Source organism: Fistularia commersonii, chromosome 17 (assembly GCF_037954325.1).
Source record: "Fistularia commersonii isolate RoL2024-O1a breed Wild chromosome 17, RoL_Fcom_v1.0, whole genome shotgun sequence".
Lineage (NCBI taxonomy): Eukaryota > Metazoa > Chordata > Actinopteri > Syngnathiformes > Fistulariidae > Fistularia > Fistularia commersonii.
Window position 1 is genome coordinate 10,742,128 of NC_141300.1, and position 21,368 is coordinate 10,763,495.

Consider the following 21,368-nt stretch of genomic DNA (forward strand, 5'->3'; position numbering starts at 1 on the left):
CTTATACATGCTACCAATAATTTTTTTTAATAAATTCTAGTGGCAAATTTTCCCACAGTGACAAACTTTTCTCTTTTACCTCAACAATGTTTTGATGGTGTAATTTCATCAATTCTTTTATAATATTCATTTCTAATATTTACTTTTTTTTTTTTAGAGGAACAGTTCATTACATATCAAGATTTTTATAATTTACCTGCTTAACCTCCTTTACACTCAAACAAATGAAAAATATGGAGCCGTATGTATTTAATTGAAGTGTATTTTATCTGTGTAAGTTCCTTTTTCTAACTTTAGTTCTAAATTGGAAGAGTGTTGTTATCTTGAAATATAAAATTATAAAAATTATAAAAATGAAATTATATTTATTATTTTTCGACGCTCAAAATATACGTCACACTCGCGGGAGCCGGTATACCCGCCAAGACACCGTCAATTTGTCGAGACTTTCAACCACAGGTAGACAAAATATGAAAAAGCAATATATAAAGTGGTACCTTTATTTTAGACGTCAAAAAGTAACAGCGGCTCCTGGTATTTTCTTTTCCGTGGAAACCGGGTCCAAATGGGTGTTAAAGGTTGCCGACCCCTAAACAAGGATGATTGAAAGCGGTTTAAACCGGAGCCGTTAGCTTGGAATGTGTTTGCTAGGTTAACGAGCTATGCTTGTTCAGTGATGTTGGGTGTTTTTTTTTCTGTCAACGTGTAACAACCAGAATACAAGATGTTAAAATATACAAACAAAACTCACCCTTTAACGTCTGGCTACCAGAAGCGGTAGAACCGTCTCTTCCGTCCCGGGGCCAAGACACCGGGGAGCCGGGAGACCCAAACCCGGAAGTGGCGCCCGCCGACCGACTCGGCTTGATGAGAGCCGGTAACGAATATATATGTATTTTTTTTATCTTTAATTGTTTAACTCTCATCAGTTCTAACCTGGATGTTGTTTTTTTATTCCTTTTCCCCACCCATCCATATTCTGTCGCTCAGCTAATAACAAAAGTTTTTGAAATTCACCGCCGTTACGGTACTGCGAGAGTACCGTAATATTTGTGTTAAGCGCAAGCCCATTTATTGAACCCCCTATACGTGTACTTTGCTGTGAAAAATAATAAAAACTGGATATTTTCACTAATTTATAAACCCATTTTACTGATAATGTAAAAACCAATTTGCATCTATTTGTACCATAACGTTTCCCCACATTTTTATAATTTCTCTGTCAAACTCTGCGGCGTGATTATGGATGTTTCAGCCCTTTATTTTCTTCCAGAATAATGTCTCCATCAAGTGTCCTCGCCTCTCAAGGCAAATAAGGAGGGCTTTAAGATTGAAAGAAAAAAAAAGGTCAGTTTATGTTAATAAGTGTTGGAAAAGGGGTTACTTTGAGGAAAACGTTTAAAAAGTTGTAATAAGTGATGGTTTTTAAAAGGATGAAAAAGTCCTTTGAGCTACTGCATCACATTTGAACAGGCAAAAGGTACCGATGTGTACTTTGCCATTGATTTGAGAAGCCTTGGAGCCGGCGCTTCTCTTTGTGCAGCGACTAGCACTCAACCATATTATTTTTAAAAAGGAGCTCTAATGGCGTCAGGCTTTCTTCATCAACGGGCATCAAACTGAAGCCTTATAAGAGTTGGTTATGTCTCCTGGACTGTGCATATTCACATCGAACAAGCACCTCTGAAAGTCAAGGGCGCCACTCCTGAGGAGAGTCACACGGAGGCGTTCAACGGTTAAAAAAAACAACCAAAAAGTACACCAAGCTCTTCATCAGTGTGTCTCAGAACTTTTTTTTTTTTTTTTTATTTCCCATGCATAGTTTGGACAAGCGTGTAGTGGAAAATGAAATAAATGTAAAATAAAGAAAATAAAAGTTTTGACATTCATTGTGATTTTCTACATCCGATGACTTAAAACATACAAGGAGGGAGGGGAAAAAAAACGTTGGGGTGGAGGGGAGGGGGTCTAAATCTTTCAAAAAGTCCTTCATAACGGGATTGACACATTTTGGATGGGGGCAAAAGTGCTGTATAACAAATACATTACAGAAAGGTCCCTAAACTAAAACATTCAGCACATTTTATACATCACAGTGCAATAAAAAGGGGCGGATTCAAAAGTCGATGTTTCAGCACTCTTCAGATTTGGAATAGTTTACATGACTGTCTGTCTCCTTCTTCTTCCCCTCTTGTTTAGAACAGAGACACCTGAACAGCACAATTGTAAACACTCTGCAGTAAAGCTGCAGGCTCTCAGTCGTGGAAAAAAAATCCGAAAGGTGTCGGATCGAGAATTTTCTCACCGGTGGTTTCGGAGCTGATGAAGCGTTTTGGACACTCGGCAAAACAAAAGTCGATTTCTTGCTCTCGCCGCAACCCTTTTTCGGCAGGGTTTTGTGGAAAGACATGCCCGGGAGTCGAAAATGACAATTTAAAAAAAAACATTTGGATCCCGGTTTTGGGGGTCTTCTGCTTTGGACCATCTCCAACGAGTAGGAAACACTGAAAATTAGGACATGCAATGGTGAAATCGGACGGCGGGTTTAACCTTCGCCCTCACGCGACGGTCGCGTAAAGATCCGACTTCCCCATTCATTTTCGACCCCGCGCCGTCTTGACATTCTGAACACGGGGCCAACGTTTCTACGGTAACTACGGACGCTCGGGCTAGAAGACGACCGTCCACGGAGAGTCACCGTATCCGCTTTGAGTCCCGCTTCCGGCAGCAGCGGAAAGGGCGAAGGCCGGAAACCCACCCGGCGACCGAACACCGCGAGGCTAGAAACGGCTGTAAAGATTCCCTTCAGTTGTTTACAATAAAAACAAGGATGGCGGGACAGTAGAATCACCTTCAAGGAAACATTCAAATCTGCTATACAACTTCATAAAATAATTTGTAGTCAGAAGTGTTTTAGTGTCTCGTTAAGGAACTACTTTAGAGGTGTGAAGGATTTTTTTTTTCTTTTTTTCCTGTAGTTATCGGGTGTTAAAATTCAAATGAGTGGCGCGTGTCGGTCAACGTGAGACGTGGGGTGTATTTCACAGTTGTAGCTAACACTGTACTGCAACGGCGGCGGCGGCGTGGGAACGCGTGGTGTAAACGGCGTGGGTGCGCAAGTGGCCAGAAACAGCGGGACGAGCTCGTAGCGGTTGCGTGAGGTGCTGCGTTCATAGCGACTCTTGCCTGCTTTTCCTTCTTTGCCGGACAGCGACATAAAAAAAAAGAAAAAAAAAAAAAAAAGACACCTTTTGAGATGCATTGTAGATACAGAAGTGTATGTTTTGTTTGTATGTAAAATGGGCGTCTCCATAAAAGCCCCTCGCTCCTGTTGTACATTTGTACAAAACCTGAAATTTTGAGGGAGGGATTATTTTCTCACTTTTGTACAAAAAGCATCGGTTTTATGAAGGATGACCTCCGATTTCCCGATGTGAGAGCCTTTTACGCAAAGAGAGGGAAGAGGAGTTGTCACCTAATCGTGTTGCTAATTCACAAGATACAAGAAGAGGGTGGAAATAATAGACACAGCACTTGTCGTCACACCTCACCATCAAATCAAGACGATATAAACAGAACACGAAAAATGGGAGCGTGACGCAGATCCTCGCGAGCGATCCCGGCGGGAGGATATTACATATCGACGCCAGGGGCACGTCAACACGCCTGGAGCTCAACAGTTCCTTCCATGAAAAATAAAACGTAAAAAATAACAAATACTCTCCGACGATACGTAGGTAGTTTTCTGTTGACATGAAATCAGTGAGGACTAAAAGATAAATATTTCACATTTTTTTCTCTCTCTGGCGCTTAAAGAGAAAATTACAAAAAAAAAAAAAGTGTGTGAAAGAAAAGAAAAAGAAATATCCTTCAGTGATTAGTAACATTGTGATACCACATATTTGTTTTTCCAGCTAAAAAAAAAAAAAAAATTACCTTTTTCTAGTGAGCAAAAAATAAAAAATGGGCCAGTGTTGAAACCAAAAGCATTATAGAATTCTTTTTAGACATCATAGACTATGCACAGATAATAAAAACATTAATGATCAAGTCTTTTCCCGCACAAGAGACATTTTTCCTCCATTTAGGGTCGAGAACACTGACAACTCACTGAGGAAAAACACCGGAGCTCCATCATCGCCGTCATCATCGCCACTCTATCGCCATCCTGTCGGGAACGGGCTCCGACAAAAAAATGAAATCTAATCACCGCCATTGTCTACAAACACAGTTCAACAGAGAGAGACAGAGAAGCGAGCGCTGACACCCGTCTTTTTAAACATCCCATAATGAACGCTCCGGGCCAGGAAAACAAAGAATGACCTAAAGCGGGGGCGAGAGGTTGGGGAAGGGGGTGGGGGAGGGGCACACTGTGTGCAGGTAGCATCCGTCTCCGCTGCTAAGTGTCCTGCGAAACTTTGACCCATGCGGAGGTGGCGCTTTGGTGACGGCGGTTTCCGCGGAGCCCCGCCGATCCCCGCCCTCTTCCCCCGGGGAGCAAAACGGATGCCGGGCGCGTAACAGCCGTTCGGTTCTTAAAAATGTTCGGGCCCGCCGGGCGTAACATCGGCACCCGCGTGGCAGGGACCGCGGGCGGAGGAGGGACGTCTGGGATGAGGAGAGGCCTCCTCCGGGGAGGGTTCGGAGGGACGGGGCGGCGGGAGGAGGAAACCGCTCGGCTCACTTCACGTGTTCGGCACTGTGGGAGGAGCAGTAGTATTTCTTATGGGCTATGAACGTGGAGAGGCTGCTGAACTTGATATTGCACAGGCGGCAGTAGCGGGAGTTGCCGTTCTGCACGGGGGAAATGACCGGGGTTTTGGCGGCGGGCGACGGCTGGGGCGCGGCGGCGGGATGGCAGGCGGCGGTCGGCGAAGCCTTGTCCGGGAGGAGGGGCGTCCCCACGGTCTCTCGCGGGATCTCAGGCACGGGTGACAAAGTCAGAGAGGGAGCCCTGGCGGGGGAGACGGGCGGCGGGGAGCCCACGCCGGGCGAGCCGCCGCCGCTGCCGCCGCTGCCCGGAGGGCTGCCGTTCACCAGCGGGGAGGAGGGCGAGGCGGCGCCGCTCCTCGCCTGCCCGTTGACGCTGTCTCTGTGAGCGCGAGGGAGCGGCCTGGGCTGGCCTGCCAGGGCGGAGGAGGTCGCCACGGCGACCCCGTCACTTGGACTAAGGCTCGGGCTGCGGCTGAGCGTGCCGCCCGCTTTGGTCGCCGTCTCACCCGACTGCACGGTCACGACCAGCCCGTGAGCGGCCTTCAGGTGCTCCATCAAGTCGCACGCCGCCGGCATGTTGGGGCAGTACGGGCAGCCCATCGGGGGGGAGCCATGGGCCCCGGCGCCCGGCGTAGCTGCCAGGGCGGCGGCAATGTGGGTGGGAGACGCGGCATCGGAGGCGGACGGAGGGCGGGGGCTCGACGACGACGGTCCCTGGGCGGCTCGCTCGACGGGGACGGCTTTGGCCTCGGCCGGGTGCAGGCGGTCCTGGCGTTCCTGCTGAGACCTGCTCTTCGGGGAGGTGGAGGCGGACCTCTTGAGGCGGTGCAGCTGCTCCAGGGTGTGAGGCTGCAGGGTGGTGGCGGGGCAGTAGTAGGTTTTATGCGCCAGGTAGTTCTCGATGCTGTTGAAGCTGATGCTGCAGGCGGTGCACTTGTGGTAGTCGGTGAGCGGCAGGGCCGGGAGGAGGCCGCCGCTGTTTGGCTGCGGCGCCTCACGCAGACGGGGCCTCTTGCTGAGGTCGATGGGACCGTCTCCTTCCGGGCTGGAACTACCGGTTCCCCCGGGAGACACCTCCTGCTTCACGGCCACGCCGAGCACGGAGGGAGACGGAGCGGAGGCGGCGGCCGAGGCGGCGGCAGCGGCGGCCGCGGCTGCCGCCGCGTTGGCAAGCGCCTCGGTCCGGGCCATGTGGATCTCGTACATCTTCTTCCTCTTGCGCGTTCGGATGGGCTGGGGGACGAAGGGCGACGCGGCGGTCGGCTTGGCCATGTGCGTGGTCCGCTGGTTGGACGGGTCGTGGCGCGAGGCGCAGTAGAAGCGTTTGTGGACGGTGTAGTTGTCATGGCGACTGAAGCGGATGTTGCAGGCCTCGCAGAAGGTTCTGTTGGGATCGTCGTCCGGGTCCTCGGCGGATCCGCTCGCGGGGCTCTGGCTGCCTTCGCTCGCTCTGCCGCCGCCGCCGCCGCCTCCTCCTCCTCCGCCCACGCTGCCGCCTCCGCCTTCCCCCTCCGAGGAGGAGGACACTCCTTCCCTCCCCGCCGGTGTCTCGGTCTTCACCTCCACCGCTCTCTTGCCCTCCGTGGCACCACTCCCGGCGGCGGCGTCCGAGCCGGTGGGGGAGGTGGAGGCCGCTCGGCTCACCGCTCCGCCCTGCGGAGACACCGACGAGCCGGGAGCGCCGCAGGGAGGCGCCGACGCCGACGCCTGCGCCACGTCCCGAGCGGCTCCCGGGCCGGCGGCGGCGGCGGAAGTGGCCGCCTCCGCCTGGTGCCTGCTGGAGCAGTACAGCCTCTTGTGCGCGTAGTAGTTGTTGATGTTATTGAAGGTGATGTCGCACTCGAAGCAGGTGGCGCCTTTCGGCGGCGGGTGGGCTGATGTGGCGGGCGGAGTCTGTCCGGACGGGAAGAAGGCGGCCGGGCTGTTCGGGGGAACGCTCTGGCCCTGTTTCAAACGGCTGTGGACCATCTCCGACATCTTGGCCAGAATCTCCGAGGCCTGCGGCAGGATCGCAGTCTCGGGGCCGAACATGTACTGGGGCAGGAACATGGCGCCGCCGGGGAAAACCGAACCGGCGCCTCCGATGTGGGTGGGACTGGAGCCGGGCGTGGGACTGGCCGGCTCCGCCTTAACCGAGGCGCCGGACGGACTTTTCGGGGAGTTCATGGTCTGGCAGGACGCGGTGGTGGTGTGAGCGTCCCGCGTCGGCCGTCCGGCGTCCCCGTCGGCCTCGTCACCGCCTTCCGCGGCGTCCATGGCCCGTTCCTCCGCCTCGTAGTCCGAGTGAGGCTCCTCCTTGATCTTCACGCCGGAGCTCGGGGGGTCGGGCGGCGTGCAGCCCCGGGGGGTGGCCGAGCTGCCGTTGGCGCCGGGGCTGGAGGAGTCCGGTTTCGGGATGCACACCAACGGCTCTCTCTCTTGCGGGGACGGCTGGGGCCGGTCCGCCGAGGACGAGTTGCTCTGCCGGGGGGTCGGGCTCCTCTCGGCCGGGACCCGGACCTCCAGGTGGGTGCGGACGTGCTGCTGGAGCTGAGCCGGGGAGTCCGAGTTGTGGCCGCAGACTTGACACTTCAGCACCACGCCGGAGTCGCCCGGGCTCAGAACTGGGAACCAACGACACGAGTATCTCAGACGCGGTGCCGAACCCGAAGCCCGTCGGACGTCGCGTCGCGGCGGCGGCGGCGACTTACCGGTGGAGAGGGGCAGCTTAGGCAGGCCCGGCCCCGGGGAGTACACCTCGCTGTGAGACCCGGGCTGGCAGACCATGTGGCTGGTGACCAGGTGGCTGTAGAGGATGTCCCTCGTGGTGGAGACGAAGCCGCAGCCGTGACACACCCCGTTCAACGTGTCGGTGTGGACCTTGAGGTGGCGCTCGCAGTTGGCTTTCGTCGTGAAGGCGGACAGACAGATGAGGCAGACAAACGGACGCTCACCTGCGGAGGACCGAGCGGCAAGTCAAGAGCGGCAAACGATCCGCCGGTCGCGTGCCCGACCGCGCGACCCGGGGCGGATTAGCCGAGGAGGGAGTCCCGTTCTCACCGCTGTGCGTGCGCATGTGGATCTCCAGCGAGCTGGCGCTGGGGCAGCTCTTGTTGCACTGGGGAAAAGGACAGATGCGTTCGTTGGGGTAGGACTCCTTGGGTTTCTCCTGCGGGGGCGACGCCGCCGCGGCCGGCTGCTTCTGTCGACTGGCGCAGTAGTACATGAGGTGGGCCTGCAGGTTCCTCTCGCTCCGGTACCAGATCCCGCAGTCCTTGCACGGGAAAATGTCCTCTGATGACCGGGAAAACACACATTTGGAGGTCAGTTAGCTGCGCAGCGTATAAAGATAAGCACTTCTGGCTGAAATCAATTCAGGATTTTTTTTTTCATGTAATTATGGGCGGTATGTGAAAAAAAACAAACATTTGATTACATTTTAATGTACTGCACAGCACACACGTATTGTACAAGTATCCAAGGTAACGGGAAACCCGTGCCTCAGCGTGGGAGGAGTCATACCTCCATAACTTTTTAAATTGCAAAGCAATTATCCCTACTTGTGTCGTGAGGTCTGGGGACGGGCAATTATCTCGATTTACGTCCTGTCATGACATCATTTGTGTTAATGTTGCTCACTTCTGATCTTTACCGGCATGCGGGGGCAAAAGAAAAAAAAAAAAAACAAACATGGCAGCTGAAATACACTCTGACTAAGACATGCACTGCTATCTAGTGGACAAACAGGAGAATACGTGTTCGAAATAAAACGAAGCGCATCGTGATGGATTGACACACAAACTACACAAAGTCTGACAAAAATCTTATTTAAACCATTAAGATATGAAGGCGAAGCTGTCTCGGGTGTGACGTTTAATGGCTCACTCGCCCTAACGTGTCGTTTCTCTGACCTCTTATTGTTACGAAACCCGTATTTCCTCGCTTTTGAAAAACAACGCTTACTATTGACGACGGCGGTGGCCAAAATGGCGGCCATGCCGGCCTGCTGAGGGAGGAGCTGGATGTCCGAGTGCAGGGCGGCCGGGTAGAGCGGCTCCTCCTTGATGGTGGGCTGGTTCTCCACCGCCAGGCCGAGCGGAGTCGAGCGGCGGGCCAGCGGGGAGGAGGAGGACGAGGCCCGGGGGGGCGACAGCGCGGCCAGGAGCTTTTCGCCGGCGACGAGCTCCCTGGTTACCTTACAGAACAGCTCGTCACCTGGAAACACAAAAGCCCCAGGGTCACTTATATTTATATGTGATTGTATTTCTTATTCTCCTTCCTTCCTACTATTATCTATTACTGTTATGTTTTTTGCTTGAAACTCTGGCACAACAATTTCCTTTGGGATAAATAAAGTTGTTCTCATCTCATCTCGTTAAAATATAGGCGAGCGTGAAAAAAAAAAAAGACGTAATCTGACGTGTCCATCTTGCACGCACCTTGGCTGTAGATGATACAGTTGGCATCGGAGGGGTCAGAGGTCAACGCCAGACGACTGAGCCAACTATCTGGATCGCCGCACACCAGCGTCAGCCTGGAGTTCTGAGCAGGAAAACACACACACACACACACAGCGGTGGATTAGGTGTGAATCACATTTCTTCTATGGTTTGTGACACAATGGAGCGCCATCATGGGTGCATTATCTTACATGACAGGATTGTTGCTTAGCCGTACATACATTTCAATTTTAACCCGCCTTTCTTTTTTTTTTTCTTGGAAAGTTCTTCACCGGGATGGATGTTCCCCGGCCTTATCCGGTTATTTGAACCGGCCTGCATTTCAGCGCGCCGCCCGAAAGATGATCGGGAGGAAAAAAAATCCGAGCTTTATTTGCATCGGTCCGCGACAAATAGTCACACTGTCATTGTCCGGTGTGTGTCCCATGGCAAACACCCATTTATAGAAGGCTGCCAGCGAGCTGGGGGGGGGGGGGGGTGATGATTACAACACGACGAGGAAATGAGGAAATGAGGGGAGCGCCAGGCCGAACAAAGCTGCATGAACAATAAATGAGAGAACAGAGGAGATGACGAGAAGAGGAATAAAAGAAGTAGAGACCGCGGGGAGGAGAAGGGGAGATAAAGAAGATCTGATGCGGCCAACTATTCAGAAGGCTGCCATAATATGATCCGCGGTGGATAGGCTGGACAAAGACTTGGACATTCAGCAGCCGCGTCTGTGTGTGTGGAGGTATGAGATGCAAACTGTGCATACACACACACACACACACAAACACACACACACACACACCTCTTGTATTTGCATTGCTTCAAATTAACTTATACTGACTTGCATTCATTTCCTTGAGACTTAAGAGTTACTGTAACCTCACCCCAAACCAGAACACCTAATTCTGAGTTATCTCTGACGCGTGATGGCCAGTTTTACATTTTTTTTCCCTTTTTTCTGGCCTTGAAATCAATCTGGAATCTCTCACCGTGCACGGAGCCACCCCTATTGAAGTCACCTGGTTGGAGCGACACCCGGGGGTCAGAGCGGTCTCTGGAGTGCATTATGAGCAATGGAGGAAAATACCGCAGCAGATGACTCAAGCAGTCAAATTCAGGAAGGAAATCGAATCAACGACTGACCTAATTTTTGGACGAGAGCGTTAACATTTTTTCTTTTTTTTTTAAAGGTGGATATTGAAATTTTCCATGCAGAATACACGACCTATGGAGGACACAATGTATCAATAAAATAGTAAAAATACTGTTTACAGTCAAATGCAACTAATGTGAAAAATAAAAATCAAATAAAGTGAATAAATAAAACAAATTTGAACGTCAGAAAACCCTGTACTGTATGTGAGCATGGGGGGTGCAGTACCACTCCATGGCCACTGGGTGGCAGCATTTCTTCAATTCACATCTAATCATGGCAGCTCCTGCAGATGATCAGCTCAGTCTATTCTGTGTGTGTGTGTGTGTGTGTGTGTGTGTGTGTGTGTGTGTGTGTGTGTGTGTGTGTGTGTGTGTGTAAGCGAGTGAGTGAGTGCGTGTCTTTCTGTGGCTTTCCTTCACTTCTGTGTGTCCTCAGTGATTAGATATCCGAAATAATTCTCCCTTTTGAGGGAAAACAGAGGAAACAAAATGAGTGTTGAGGGCCTCTTTTGAAAACAAAAACAAAAAAAAAAGAAGAATTCATGACATTTATTCTAACTGTACTGTCATGATCTCTCCTTTTAATTATCAATAATAAAGCTGTTAATGACAGGCCGGTCTGTGTGACAACCGCCCTCCTCCTGACCTACATGATCCGTCACTAGCTTTCTTGGGGATAAAAAAAAAAGGATGAAGATGTCTAAGGCTGTTGACAGGAGTACAGAGCGGAGTGTGTGCCGTGCACCGAAGCCATGCCTTTGCGTTTTGTGTTTAGTCAATTTGATTCAGATCGAACCATCATTTTGGGAACTGCGCTTCTTTAATTTGCGTTGAAATGCACTGTTCTTCAAGAGACGCGAGACGATTTTATTCTCATTCCCACGTGAAATCATTTCAGTGCGTCAATGCTAGAAAACAACTGGTTTGTGACAGCCGTGCATCTCTGAAAAAGATCAGCAAAGGATCATCTTACGCCTGCTAACATCTAAAGACTAGTTTTTTTCTGGGATTTCAGAGAAGATTGAATTTTACAAGGTCACTAATTACAAAACTAGCACGCGGAGCCTCTGCTGTTCCAATCCATCGCTTTTCTTTCGTCACTCGGTCATGACATCGTCGTTGACGTGGTCCTGTTACCGATCGGGAAGTCCTTCGCCGTGCCCGTTCATCCATACCTCCGACAAAAACCGCCGATACTGTTCTGGTGACAGTTTGGCTGCCAGGTTTTCTGTTTCCGGTTTTGTCCGAGCTCATCTATTGGTTGTTGATGGCGTCATGTCACCGCAAAGACTGTAAGACTTGTGATAGCACGATAAGACTGATCTACGACCGCAAGGTTATCACCTTAAACTAAACGACCGAGATGACGGGAGTGCGACCCCAGTAAGACTCTTAAGATTTCCTTCCGACTTTGAGTTTTGGTGAAAATCGCAAGGTGTAAAGTCTGCATTAGCCAAGTCCTGACTATGAGGTTTATCAAAAAAAGAAAAGTTTGCTCCAAGATCATTCGGCCTTCTCTCCGCATGAAGAATAAATAGTAATAATAATAATAATAATGGTGAGTAAATAATCGCTGATTTCTCTTTGACGTCGTCAGCACAGCACACTCGTCTCCAAAAGTGCCAATGTGGATTTTGTCCTTATGATTTAAGCCCTTGAGAGTGACGGCAGGGCCTTGCAGAGATATTAAGGTATTATCCCGGGGACGGTTTTAACAAACCTGTTTCCGGTTTTGTTGTAGCTCATCTTTTGGTTGTTGATTGTGTTATGTCACCGTAAAGACTTGCGATGACACCGAGCAATTTGATGGGGAAAAGACCGATCTCAGACCGCTCGGATTACCAGCTTTTACTTTACGACGGAGATGACGGGAGCGAACCGCGACTCCAGTAAGACTCTGGTAAACCTCCGGTAAAACTCAAGGATTCCTCCCGACTTTCAGTTTTAAGTCTGCGACTGTAAATTTGTCGTTGTCGCACTTAAAACTGGCTTTAACCCCTCCTATCGCATGGAGTGAGATCACTGGATGATATGAAACTCCTGTTTACTCCTGTTTGTATCTCTAACTGATACAAAACAGAGTAAAAATCTTATTTTAAACAAAATCTAAATAGGGGGATTGCAACCGTGTTGCAACTTGACATTCCTTTTCAGAGGTCTTCGCCGAAAGACGATATCGTTCCTAAACGACGAGGCCGCGCGAGCCAAACGGAAGCGGGGGGCGATGACAAAGCGGGAAATTTCCGAACGAAATTTCCACTTTTCACGTGGACCGAATGTCCGATCGGTCCGTCTGCACGCCAAGTGGAAGCCTTTATGACGGCGCGCCGCGATCGGCACCTGACAGAGATGGATGTCTGTCGGCGGGACGGTCGGCGGGCCGGGAGGGGGGAGGGGAGAGGGAAGCCTCTCTGTCTGTTCAACATGGAAGACCGAGGCAGAGCGGATTGTATTTCATGGGGAACTAGCGCTGATGTGCAGATACTGCTGCTTTTGTTTTAATTTGTAACCCAATGCTGGAGCCGTCTGAGCTGTAAGTACTGCTAATTTGTTTCAGACTAATTCATCACGGCCACGGCTTTGGAATTCGCCATGATAGGGCAATGGGGAGAGCAAGCGCGCACGCACGCACGCACACACACACACACACACACACACACACACACACGCACGCACACACACACGTACAGTAAACAAGAGAAAACGAGGAAAAACAAAACATATCGGCTCACAGAAGTGAAATATTTCTCATCAACTGAATATAGAGCTCTGACCGGCGCTTTGCGAATCCAGCTCCTTTTTTATTAATATAATAACAGCGTCTTATTTCTCAAAGTCCCTTCCGGGAAAAAACAAAACAAGTGTAATGGATGGCGACGCTGAGACGTTGTTATTACCATAATTCTGTAATATTAAAAGAAAAAGTGAGATTCCGGTTCTTATCTGATGTCCGACAGACGGTGCAATCCCCGCACAAACCATCGCCCGCCGAATTCGACTCACTTCTGAGGGGGGAAAAAATGCAAATCTGGATCGTTTTAAACTATTTGGAAACACATCTATAGCCCCGGGAAGTGCTCTGATCCCATGCCCTTATAGAGACGCGAAGCTTGACGTTTGTGCTCGGGAGGCTTACCGTTGTCTAGGAAACACCAGACGATGCTAAAACGTGGATTCGACGAATTTAAAAAAAAAAAAAAAAAAAGTTGAAGAAATTAAGGTTCATGGCAAGCGGAGCGAAAACAGCGCTCAACAATAGCTCATTATCTGCCGTGTCAAACCGCAACAAGGTAAACATGTTAGTTTAGACACTACAATCACAAATATACACAAAGACTCGGCTTTGGGACAAGATAATGAGAATCAGAGGGGCACCGGGCCAGGCTGCACTGTCTGCGAGAGTCTGCGAGTGTGTAATTAAACAGGCCGGAGGATGCAGATGCCAGAGATGTGCGGCGGAGCTACGAGGGGGCGGCGGCGGCGGCAAAGACACCGGATGGCGTCGGAACCCTTTTCACTTGACTTGGTCCCAGGCCCATCTCGGTGGCTCCGCCGCCAACCGACCGGCGGCCGTGGAACGTGTCCGGACGCAAAAACAGTCTCGAAATACGAACCCCGACGCTTCCCGATGGCGGACGCGAGAAAAACGCCCGCCGTGACCTCCCGGAGCGGAGCGCCGTACCTATAGATACCGCGACGACGACGCATCAGAGGGCCTTTATCTGAGCGTGAGGTCGGCATTCGGGGGTTTGATATTTGCCGGAAATCCATCTGATACCGAAAAACTGAGGCGGATTTACGGGGCCGAGCGCAAATATTATTGAATGGGGATGAACGGGGAAGTTAAGCACAAACAACAGAGAAAAAGGTTCGAGACGAGTGACTTCCTGATAAGATCCCGGGGTCGGCGATCGGCCAATGGGGACACATTCTCAGGACGGGTTCAGCCTAACAGGAACTGTTCTGGTGAGAGACTAGTAACCGGCTATTTAAAACATTATGTCGTGTTTGTGTTCGTTTTCTGACTGTATGTCAAATATATTTGGATATTTGTGGACGACATCTTGGATTGATAGACATCGGTCAATATTCTATTTAAACATTTAAACACAGAAGTAATAGCCAGATGATGTAACAATGAGAGTCACCGTTAGTTGAGATGTGTGTGTTGCGTTTTGCTTGAGAAAAACGCTTGTATTTGGATTTAAACTTGCATCTCGACACAAAGGTACTATTCAAAAGTAATACCAGCAGCATCTGAAATTTTATTAAACAACCAGGTTGGCCTGAAAGAAATTATCAAAATATTATTTAAAAATAATCAATCATTTTGGATAAATACACACTAAAATAATATTTTAAAGCACTCAAATGTAAATAAATTCATATACATACATAAATATACACATACACACATCTATATACATCATTATATATATATATATATATATATATATATATATATTTTTTTTTTTTTTTTTTCCTTCATGTTTTTGTGTTCTATATGATTTTTTTTCTTATTTTAGCTACAATATAAGGTGCCATATTTTCAAGGCACGCTCAAATATATATACAAATATACATATATATTCATGGTTGTGCCGGGTACGGTCTTCAAGCAGGCAGTATTATGACAATGTTTACTCATATTACTTACTTATCTTAATTACTCATGACCTTCTAGCGCAGAGGAGCCTGCAAGCTCCCCACCTGCATCCATAGCGAACGCTTGCGAGCCCCAGCCGGGCAGATCTGGATCTCTGACACCGACCGGGGCGGCGAGGGCTCAGAAGAGATGCAGCTTTCGCTCTTATAAACACCCCTGGCCTCGGGGGTCAACACCAACTTAAAGTTCATAGTCAAAAAAAAAAAAAAAAAAACGAGCGTATATTTTGGTATCACATGTCGGGTTGTATCGCGGTGAATCGGGAGCGGCTGAGCGTGTTAAATACAGATTTCCTTTGCGTGTCGCCGCTTTGCGGATGATAGCGAAAATGTCAGGGATGGCGGAAAAATCACATGACGACTCACGAGAACGGGGAAACAAAAAAAAACGTCCAGATACGACGAGCGGCGGCTTCCTCGTGTTGAGATACGTCACGGCGAATGGCGGAGGGAGATTAAACAAAAAAAAAAAATTTTTCTTAATTCAAAAAACACAGGATGTTTTGGAATAATGTCGCTCTATTTTACTAAATAATGGCGCACGCGGCTGCGGATGCGCCGCATCCTGCCCGCCTCGCTCGCCCTCGTCATTCTCCCCCGACCGTCATCCGGCCCGACGCTCCTCCATCTATCTGTGGGATGTCAGGCCTCCTTGCCGGAGCTCCATCTTGGTCGAGAGCGCCGCCTTAAGCTCCGTCAGCCGGAGGAGAGTCTTTGAGCCGTAGTCTAAGCCCCTCGCCCGGACCCCGGTCCCCTCATGAATATTAACTAGCCCCGAGCCCAGCTTTAATCTGCCTGATCCCCGTACTGCTGCCGCCGAGACGATAGCGAATCTAATTATTTGGTCTGATATTAACCCCTCGCTCCCACACCCTCACCACACACACACACACACACACACACACGCACCAATTGCACCCCCCCACCGCCCTGTCCTCGTGGTAGCTGCTGTAACATTCGCGAATGTGTATGTCAATGTAAACCAAGTGAACTCAAAAGCCACCTTTTTTTTTTCTTTTTCTTGCCAAAGTCGGTTTGTATCCAACACACACACACACGCGCGCGCGCGCGCCAAACACACACGCACACACGCGCGCACCCCACCTCACAGCCTCCCGACACCCACTCCTTATCAGGCCCAAAAACACCCTCCTCCTGTGCTGATAAAACTTGAATGCAAATGATGCCGGGCTGATTTCATTTCTTCATTTTCTTCCACCATTCCCTTGTTCAGTATCAGAATGGCTCCTCGCTCTCCCGTCCTCGCTCCCTCCCTCCCTCCCGCCGGCGATGACGATTGGGACGGGGACAGGAAGCGGGGAACTTTCCCTGAACCGACCCCGACGGCTGACCCTCATCTCACGTTCCCTCGCTCTACATATACACACACTTTCATTAAAATAACCCTCCGCCCCCCCCCCCCGTGCCACACACTCACCACCAACCGACCTCGCAGATGAACAGATTAAGATGTTTCTGTAAAGCCGTCAACGGCCGCAATAGTGTGAATAGTCGCGTTTGATTCTCTCGCTCGCGGGCTTCATCGTCCCTAATGCCGATCCGCGCAGCTTGTACTGGGAGTGTTTTATCCAGATTAAACCTGACGCGTCCAACGCCCAAGGGATATGCACGAGGAGATTCAAATGCTTCAAAGTGGACCCGTTCTTTCCTAGTTGACTTCCCATTGATCTTGTCTGCAGAGGTTAGCTTAAAGCTGAGAGCGCTTCAAAACATGTGAAGCTGTCGAGCCGTCAGAGCGACCGGGGCTGCAAGGATCCTGGCCGCGTTGCCGCGACGACCCGCTTCGGCCGCGCGTCTCGGATGTAGCCGTACGCATGGCGCTCCCCGGATATCCCGCTTTCAATTTCGTCAGACCTCGAGAAGCCTTCTTTTGTTATCCCGTGCTGGAGGAGGGAAAGGGATTTGATGCTTAGCTGACAAATCTGCATCTATGCTAAGGTAACGGCGTTAGCTACTTGAAATGCATATCAAGGCCTCCTAAAAGGTGCAAAATGCACGTGGTCTTCACGACTGGGAAACTGAATTTTGGCCCGGAAGAAGCGAGCAATCGTTCATTATCGATATCGCTTGTACTCCACAGACTCTCCCTTTTACTCTCTTCATTCATAGAGACATAAACGTTCACATGTCATACAAAGACGTACAAACATCCACTCATTCCCGCCCTCAGATCGCCAAACAACCACTCGCTCGCTCAAACATCATATCGGGACAGACCTGGGCATTTTACGGCCCGCGGGCGTTCTGCTTTTTGATCCGGCCTGCCAAACTATTTTCTTTGAATATTTCAATAAGTACTTTCTATCAATATAGAATTCAGAAACTCCTTTTTTTTTTTCCTTTTGTATGGATGATTACCGTAATTTACCGGACGATGAGCCGCGACTTTTTTCACAATGATGCGGCTAATATATGGACTTTTTTTGGGGGGGGAGGGACGAGCTTCACGCCACTAAAACATTTATCCTCGTCACATCGGGCCGATGAAATGACCGGGAAATTCTGAGTCCGTTCAACTCCGACACCGAAGACGACGACTTAGGAAGGCCGAGATAGCGATCGGCTAGCCGGTGCGGCTTACATTGAGGTGCGCTCAATAGTCTGGAAATTAGTCAGTACAGTTATATGACAATGAATGGTTTTAAAGTTGGAATAAAATGCCAAAAATGTTAAATATTTCAATTTTCATTTTGTCCAATTTACACGACACCTAGTTGGCCCGCGCATAAAAATTGAAAATAATCACCCCCCCCCTCCCATTAGGACATAAACAGTCACACCTCATACAGAGACAACCAAACATTCATACATTCACACGTCATACGAGACAAACAACCATTCAACCTCTAACTCACACGTCATCTAGAGAAATAAAAACGTTCAACACGTCCGGACAAGTTAGGGTCTCCGATGAGCTCCCTGTTTTCACCTGAAAACACGTTTCTAGAGTTGTTCCATTGCAGCTTGGTCTCAGATGGAGATTTCACAGGACTGAATCTTACAGGTTCGCTATTTACAACAGTAAAACTACATTCTTCGTGTAGGGCGTCGTGTTTATCCACAGATCAGACCCTCGTCGAAATTTGGGGGACTGCGTTTCTTTGGTTTGTGTTGAAATGTGCCACTCTTCAAGAGATGCGAGACAATTTTAAGATTCTCACGTGAAACCATTTCAGTGCATCGATGCTAAAGAGCGACGGGTTTGTGCCAGACAGACATCTTAGAAATTAGGAAAGGATCATCTCACACCTTAAGACTAGTTTTTATGAGATTTTACAAAGACTGAGAATCTTACAACACTACAATTGGATTATTTTAGCAGTTCTTTTACCATGATGCTATTTCAGTCCATCGTTTTTCCTTTGACATCGTCCTGTTTCAGGTTTTCTTAAAGCTCATCTAGTGGTTGTCAATCATCACGTCGCTGTCTGATGTTGTTGTAAGCCCAAGACTAGGAAAAGACTGATCTGCTTAGCCACAAAATATCGGGAGCTCGCCGTGACTTTGGTAAAACTTCTTAAATTTCCGTCTGACTTTCAGTTTTGAGTCCGCCTTCTCCATCTAACCCTTTTCTCTGCATTCACACCAGCTGACTTCATATCCTCTCAGTCTGGCTTCTCCGGCCTTACCTCCAAAACATCTAACATGTCTCTCTGATGGACTCGTTCCCGATCCTCTCCATCCTCATCACCCAAAAAGAGACCTTCAACTGTGAACATCATGGTCCACGGAGTTTCCTCGCTAACATATGAGCAAGATCCACTGCTCTAAAGGCGTGCGTCTCGGTATCGCTGGATTTTGGGGGGCATTTTTGGTTTCCTCAACGCTCGACAGCGCACATTAAGTTTGAGTATTTTCCATCTCTGGACCGTGGAGGTCCTCTTCACCTCCTCATGCTGAGCGCTGAACAAACACCACCTAAAATCTCTAAATACAAGTTAAATTTTAGTGTCGAAACTACCCGGATTTCCCCGTCAGCTCAACCCTATGTATATGTTTTAAAGAAAGACATCAGGGAAAGACATGGTGAGCTTTAAATCTGTCCTTGTCCTTAAGAATTTACAAAATGCAACTTCCTTAAATAACAATTAGCGTGTATATACTATGTATATACTATGTATATACTATCAAGTGTACTAAGACACTTATAGTTTTATCACTTGTTTACTTGTTTACTAAGACACTTTATAGTTTCACTGAGACACTTTATAGTTTATAGTTTATTGTTATTTCTAATTCTGCCTTTTTCTTTTTATTATTTATTACTGTTATTTTTTCTGTAACTCTGGCACAACAATTTCCTTCGGGATTAATAAAGTTGTTCTTATCTTATCTTATCTTATCAATGTGGTGTTTTCTGTCTGTGTCAAAATGATGTGTTTTTGTTCAATCGTCACACATGCAGCGAGTCTAAATCATTTAACTTTCATCCACAGCATCCCCACGTGTGACATGTACAAGTAAACTGCTGTATTTGTAGTTGTTTACACTCATTTTGCTTACAATAAAGCATATTTAAAAAAAAAAAAAAAGAAAGAACGTCAATGGGCTCGATAGCCTTTTACGACTCCTCGTCCTCGGGGTCGTCAAAACACCCGAGCCTTCAAACTCTCCGACATATCGGGATCGGCCCGGTAGGAATTTAATAAGCCGCCCTGCTCCTCTCCTGACCTTTTCTACCATTGTTCATTCATTCACCCCCTCGCAGAGTCATTCATTCAATCATCCAATTCGCCCTCTTCCTCCCAGCTCCTCTTTCAATGTCCATCCAGCAAACCCTGCCTCCTCTCTGGATTTCTTTTTCTTCGCCCTCTCCATCCGAGTCCCCCGACCCTCCCCCCGACTCTCATTCCTCCCTTCCTCTATCTCTCCCTCTTTTATCTCCCCGTCCCTCCTTCTATCTCTCAGGCTACAGGAAATGGTTTCTTTCCACGTCCAGGGGGCTGCAGGGGTGTGCTCACTGTCCCAAACAAAGAGGTCACTGTGTAAATCCTCCAAAAATACAAAGAAGAAAAGGGAGGCCCGATAAAAATCAGAAACCTACTCTCATCCGCCTCTCTCCTGCAAACACACAAAGACACACACACACACACACACACACGCACACACGCGTTTTTCATTTCGATAGTGTTCGACGGTGGGGGAACTTTCTCGCACTGTACATTTTGCCAACGCGGCACCGACGCCGTCAATAAAGTACGTGGCTCCGCCTCCGCCGGCGAGAGCGTCGCCTCCCGCGCCGGGGCGGAAGAAAAAAAGAGGGAGAAAAACGGAGGGAGCCGGGTTTGATGAGCTGCATGCAAATGACATGTAAAAATATAAAACTGCGATACTTAAAACGGGGGCCCGAGATAAGAGATTTGAAAATGAGGCACTCTTGGAAAGCGGGCTCCTGAACCGCCGGAGATGAGGCTCAGAGATAGAGGATCGAGGTTTTCCCTCTCCTCTTCTCCTCCTCTTCCTCCTCCGCCGCCGCCGCCGCCGCCTCCCTTCCTCCTAAACCCTGGCGAAGCCGGTGGAGATGACAGCGAGATGCAGATACCAGCCAGTCATTGCCAGTGAGTGATGAACACCCCATCCCTCCCCTCACGTTTTTTCCCCCACCACCTCTTCTTCTTCTCTGTTTTTTTTTTTTCTCTCCAAAAGACCTTCACCTTCCCATCCTCTTCTTCCGCAGCGGGGCTGGATATTACTGTCTCGTTGCTTTATCGCCCTCTGCATGTTTTTTTGTTTGCTTCTTTTTTACTCTCCTAATTTTTTTTTTCTCCCCCCCCCCCCTCGGGCCGGGCCAGGGTCGAATAAAAGGTGAAGGCGCAAGTTGTCTGGAGGGAGCGCACCGATCCGGGCACTTTGGCTCCCGGTGTGAAAGCGAAACCGTCCTGCGGAGTCTTGGGACGCGAACGGTATCCTGATACAAGACATCTTTTAAGGCTCCCTAAAAGGTCCCTGTGGAAACCGGGAGTGAAGTAACGCGACTAAATATAAGCCCTCGCTTTCAGACACTTGCTTGGCCGGGATTAAGGGCTGGATGATAAAACCGCCGCCAAAGATGAATTTATTTATAGAGTCCTAATGCTACTTTTTGCGACCGAAAACTTCCCGACACACACAAACACACAGGACTCAAACACACTGGCTGCAGATCCAGCTAATTGCGGATCAAAATTGTCACCATCATCACCAAAAATATCATCGGTTTCTCTGCAAGACCTTTTCAAGGCGGGTCACCAAAAGTAAGCGGCACCTCTTGATATTTATTCCACGGTTGAAATGCCAACGCCGCTGCAAATACACACAAAGACGAAGAAGGGGGGGGGAAAGTAGGAGGAGGAAGAAGAAAAAGGCCGTCTGTTTAACCCCGTCTGGTGAAATTGGACTTTTGCA

General features: G+C 49.1%; 1 protein-coding gene across 1 annotated transcript in view; it reads right to left on the reverse strand.

Annotated features, from left to right (window-relative positions):
- Positions 1–1,767: 1,767 nt before the first annotated feature.
- Positions 1,768–21,368, reverse strand: part of zfpm1 (zinc finger protein, FOG family member 1) — a 99,523-nt gene continuing 79,922 nt past the window's right edge. The window contains exons 5-9 of the mRNA XM_086163792.1: positions 9,132–9,234; positions 8,656–8,907; positions 7,753–7,986; positions 7,404–7,646; positions 1,768–7,316 (exon numbers count right to left, since the gene is read on the reverse strand). Of these exons, the coding sequence (XP_086019918.1) occupies positions 4,681–7,316; positions 7,404–7,646; positions 7,753–7,986; positions 8,656–8,907; positions 9,132–9,234 (3,468 nt within the window). The 3' untranslated portion in view covers positions 1,768–4,680. The remainder of the gene's footprint in view (positions 7,317–7,403; positions 7,647–7,752; positions 7,987–8,655; positions 8,908–9,131; positions 9,235–21,368) is intronic.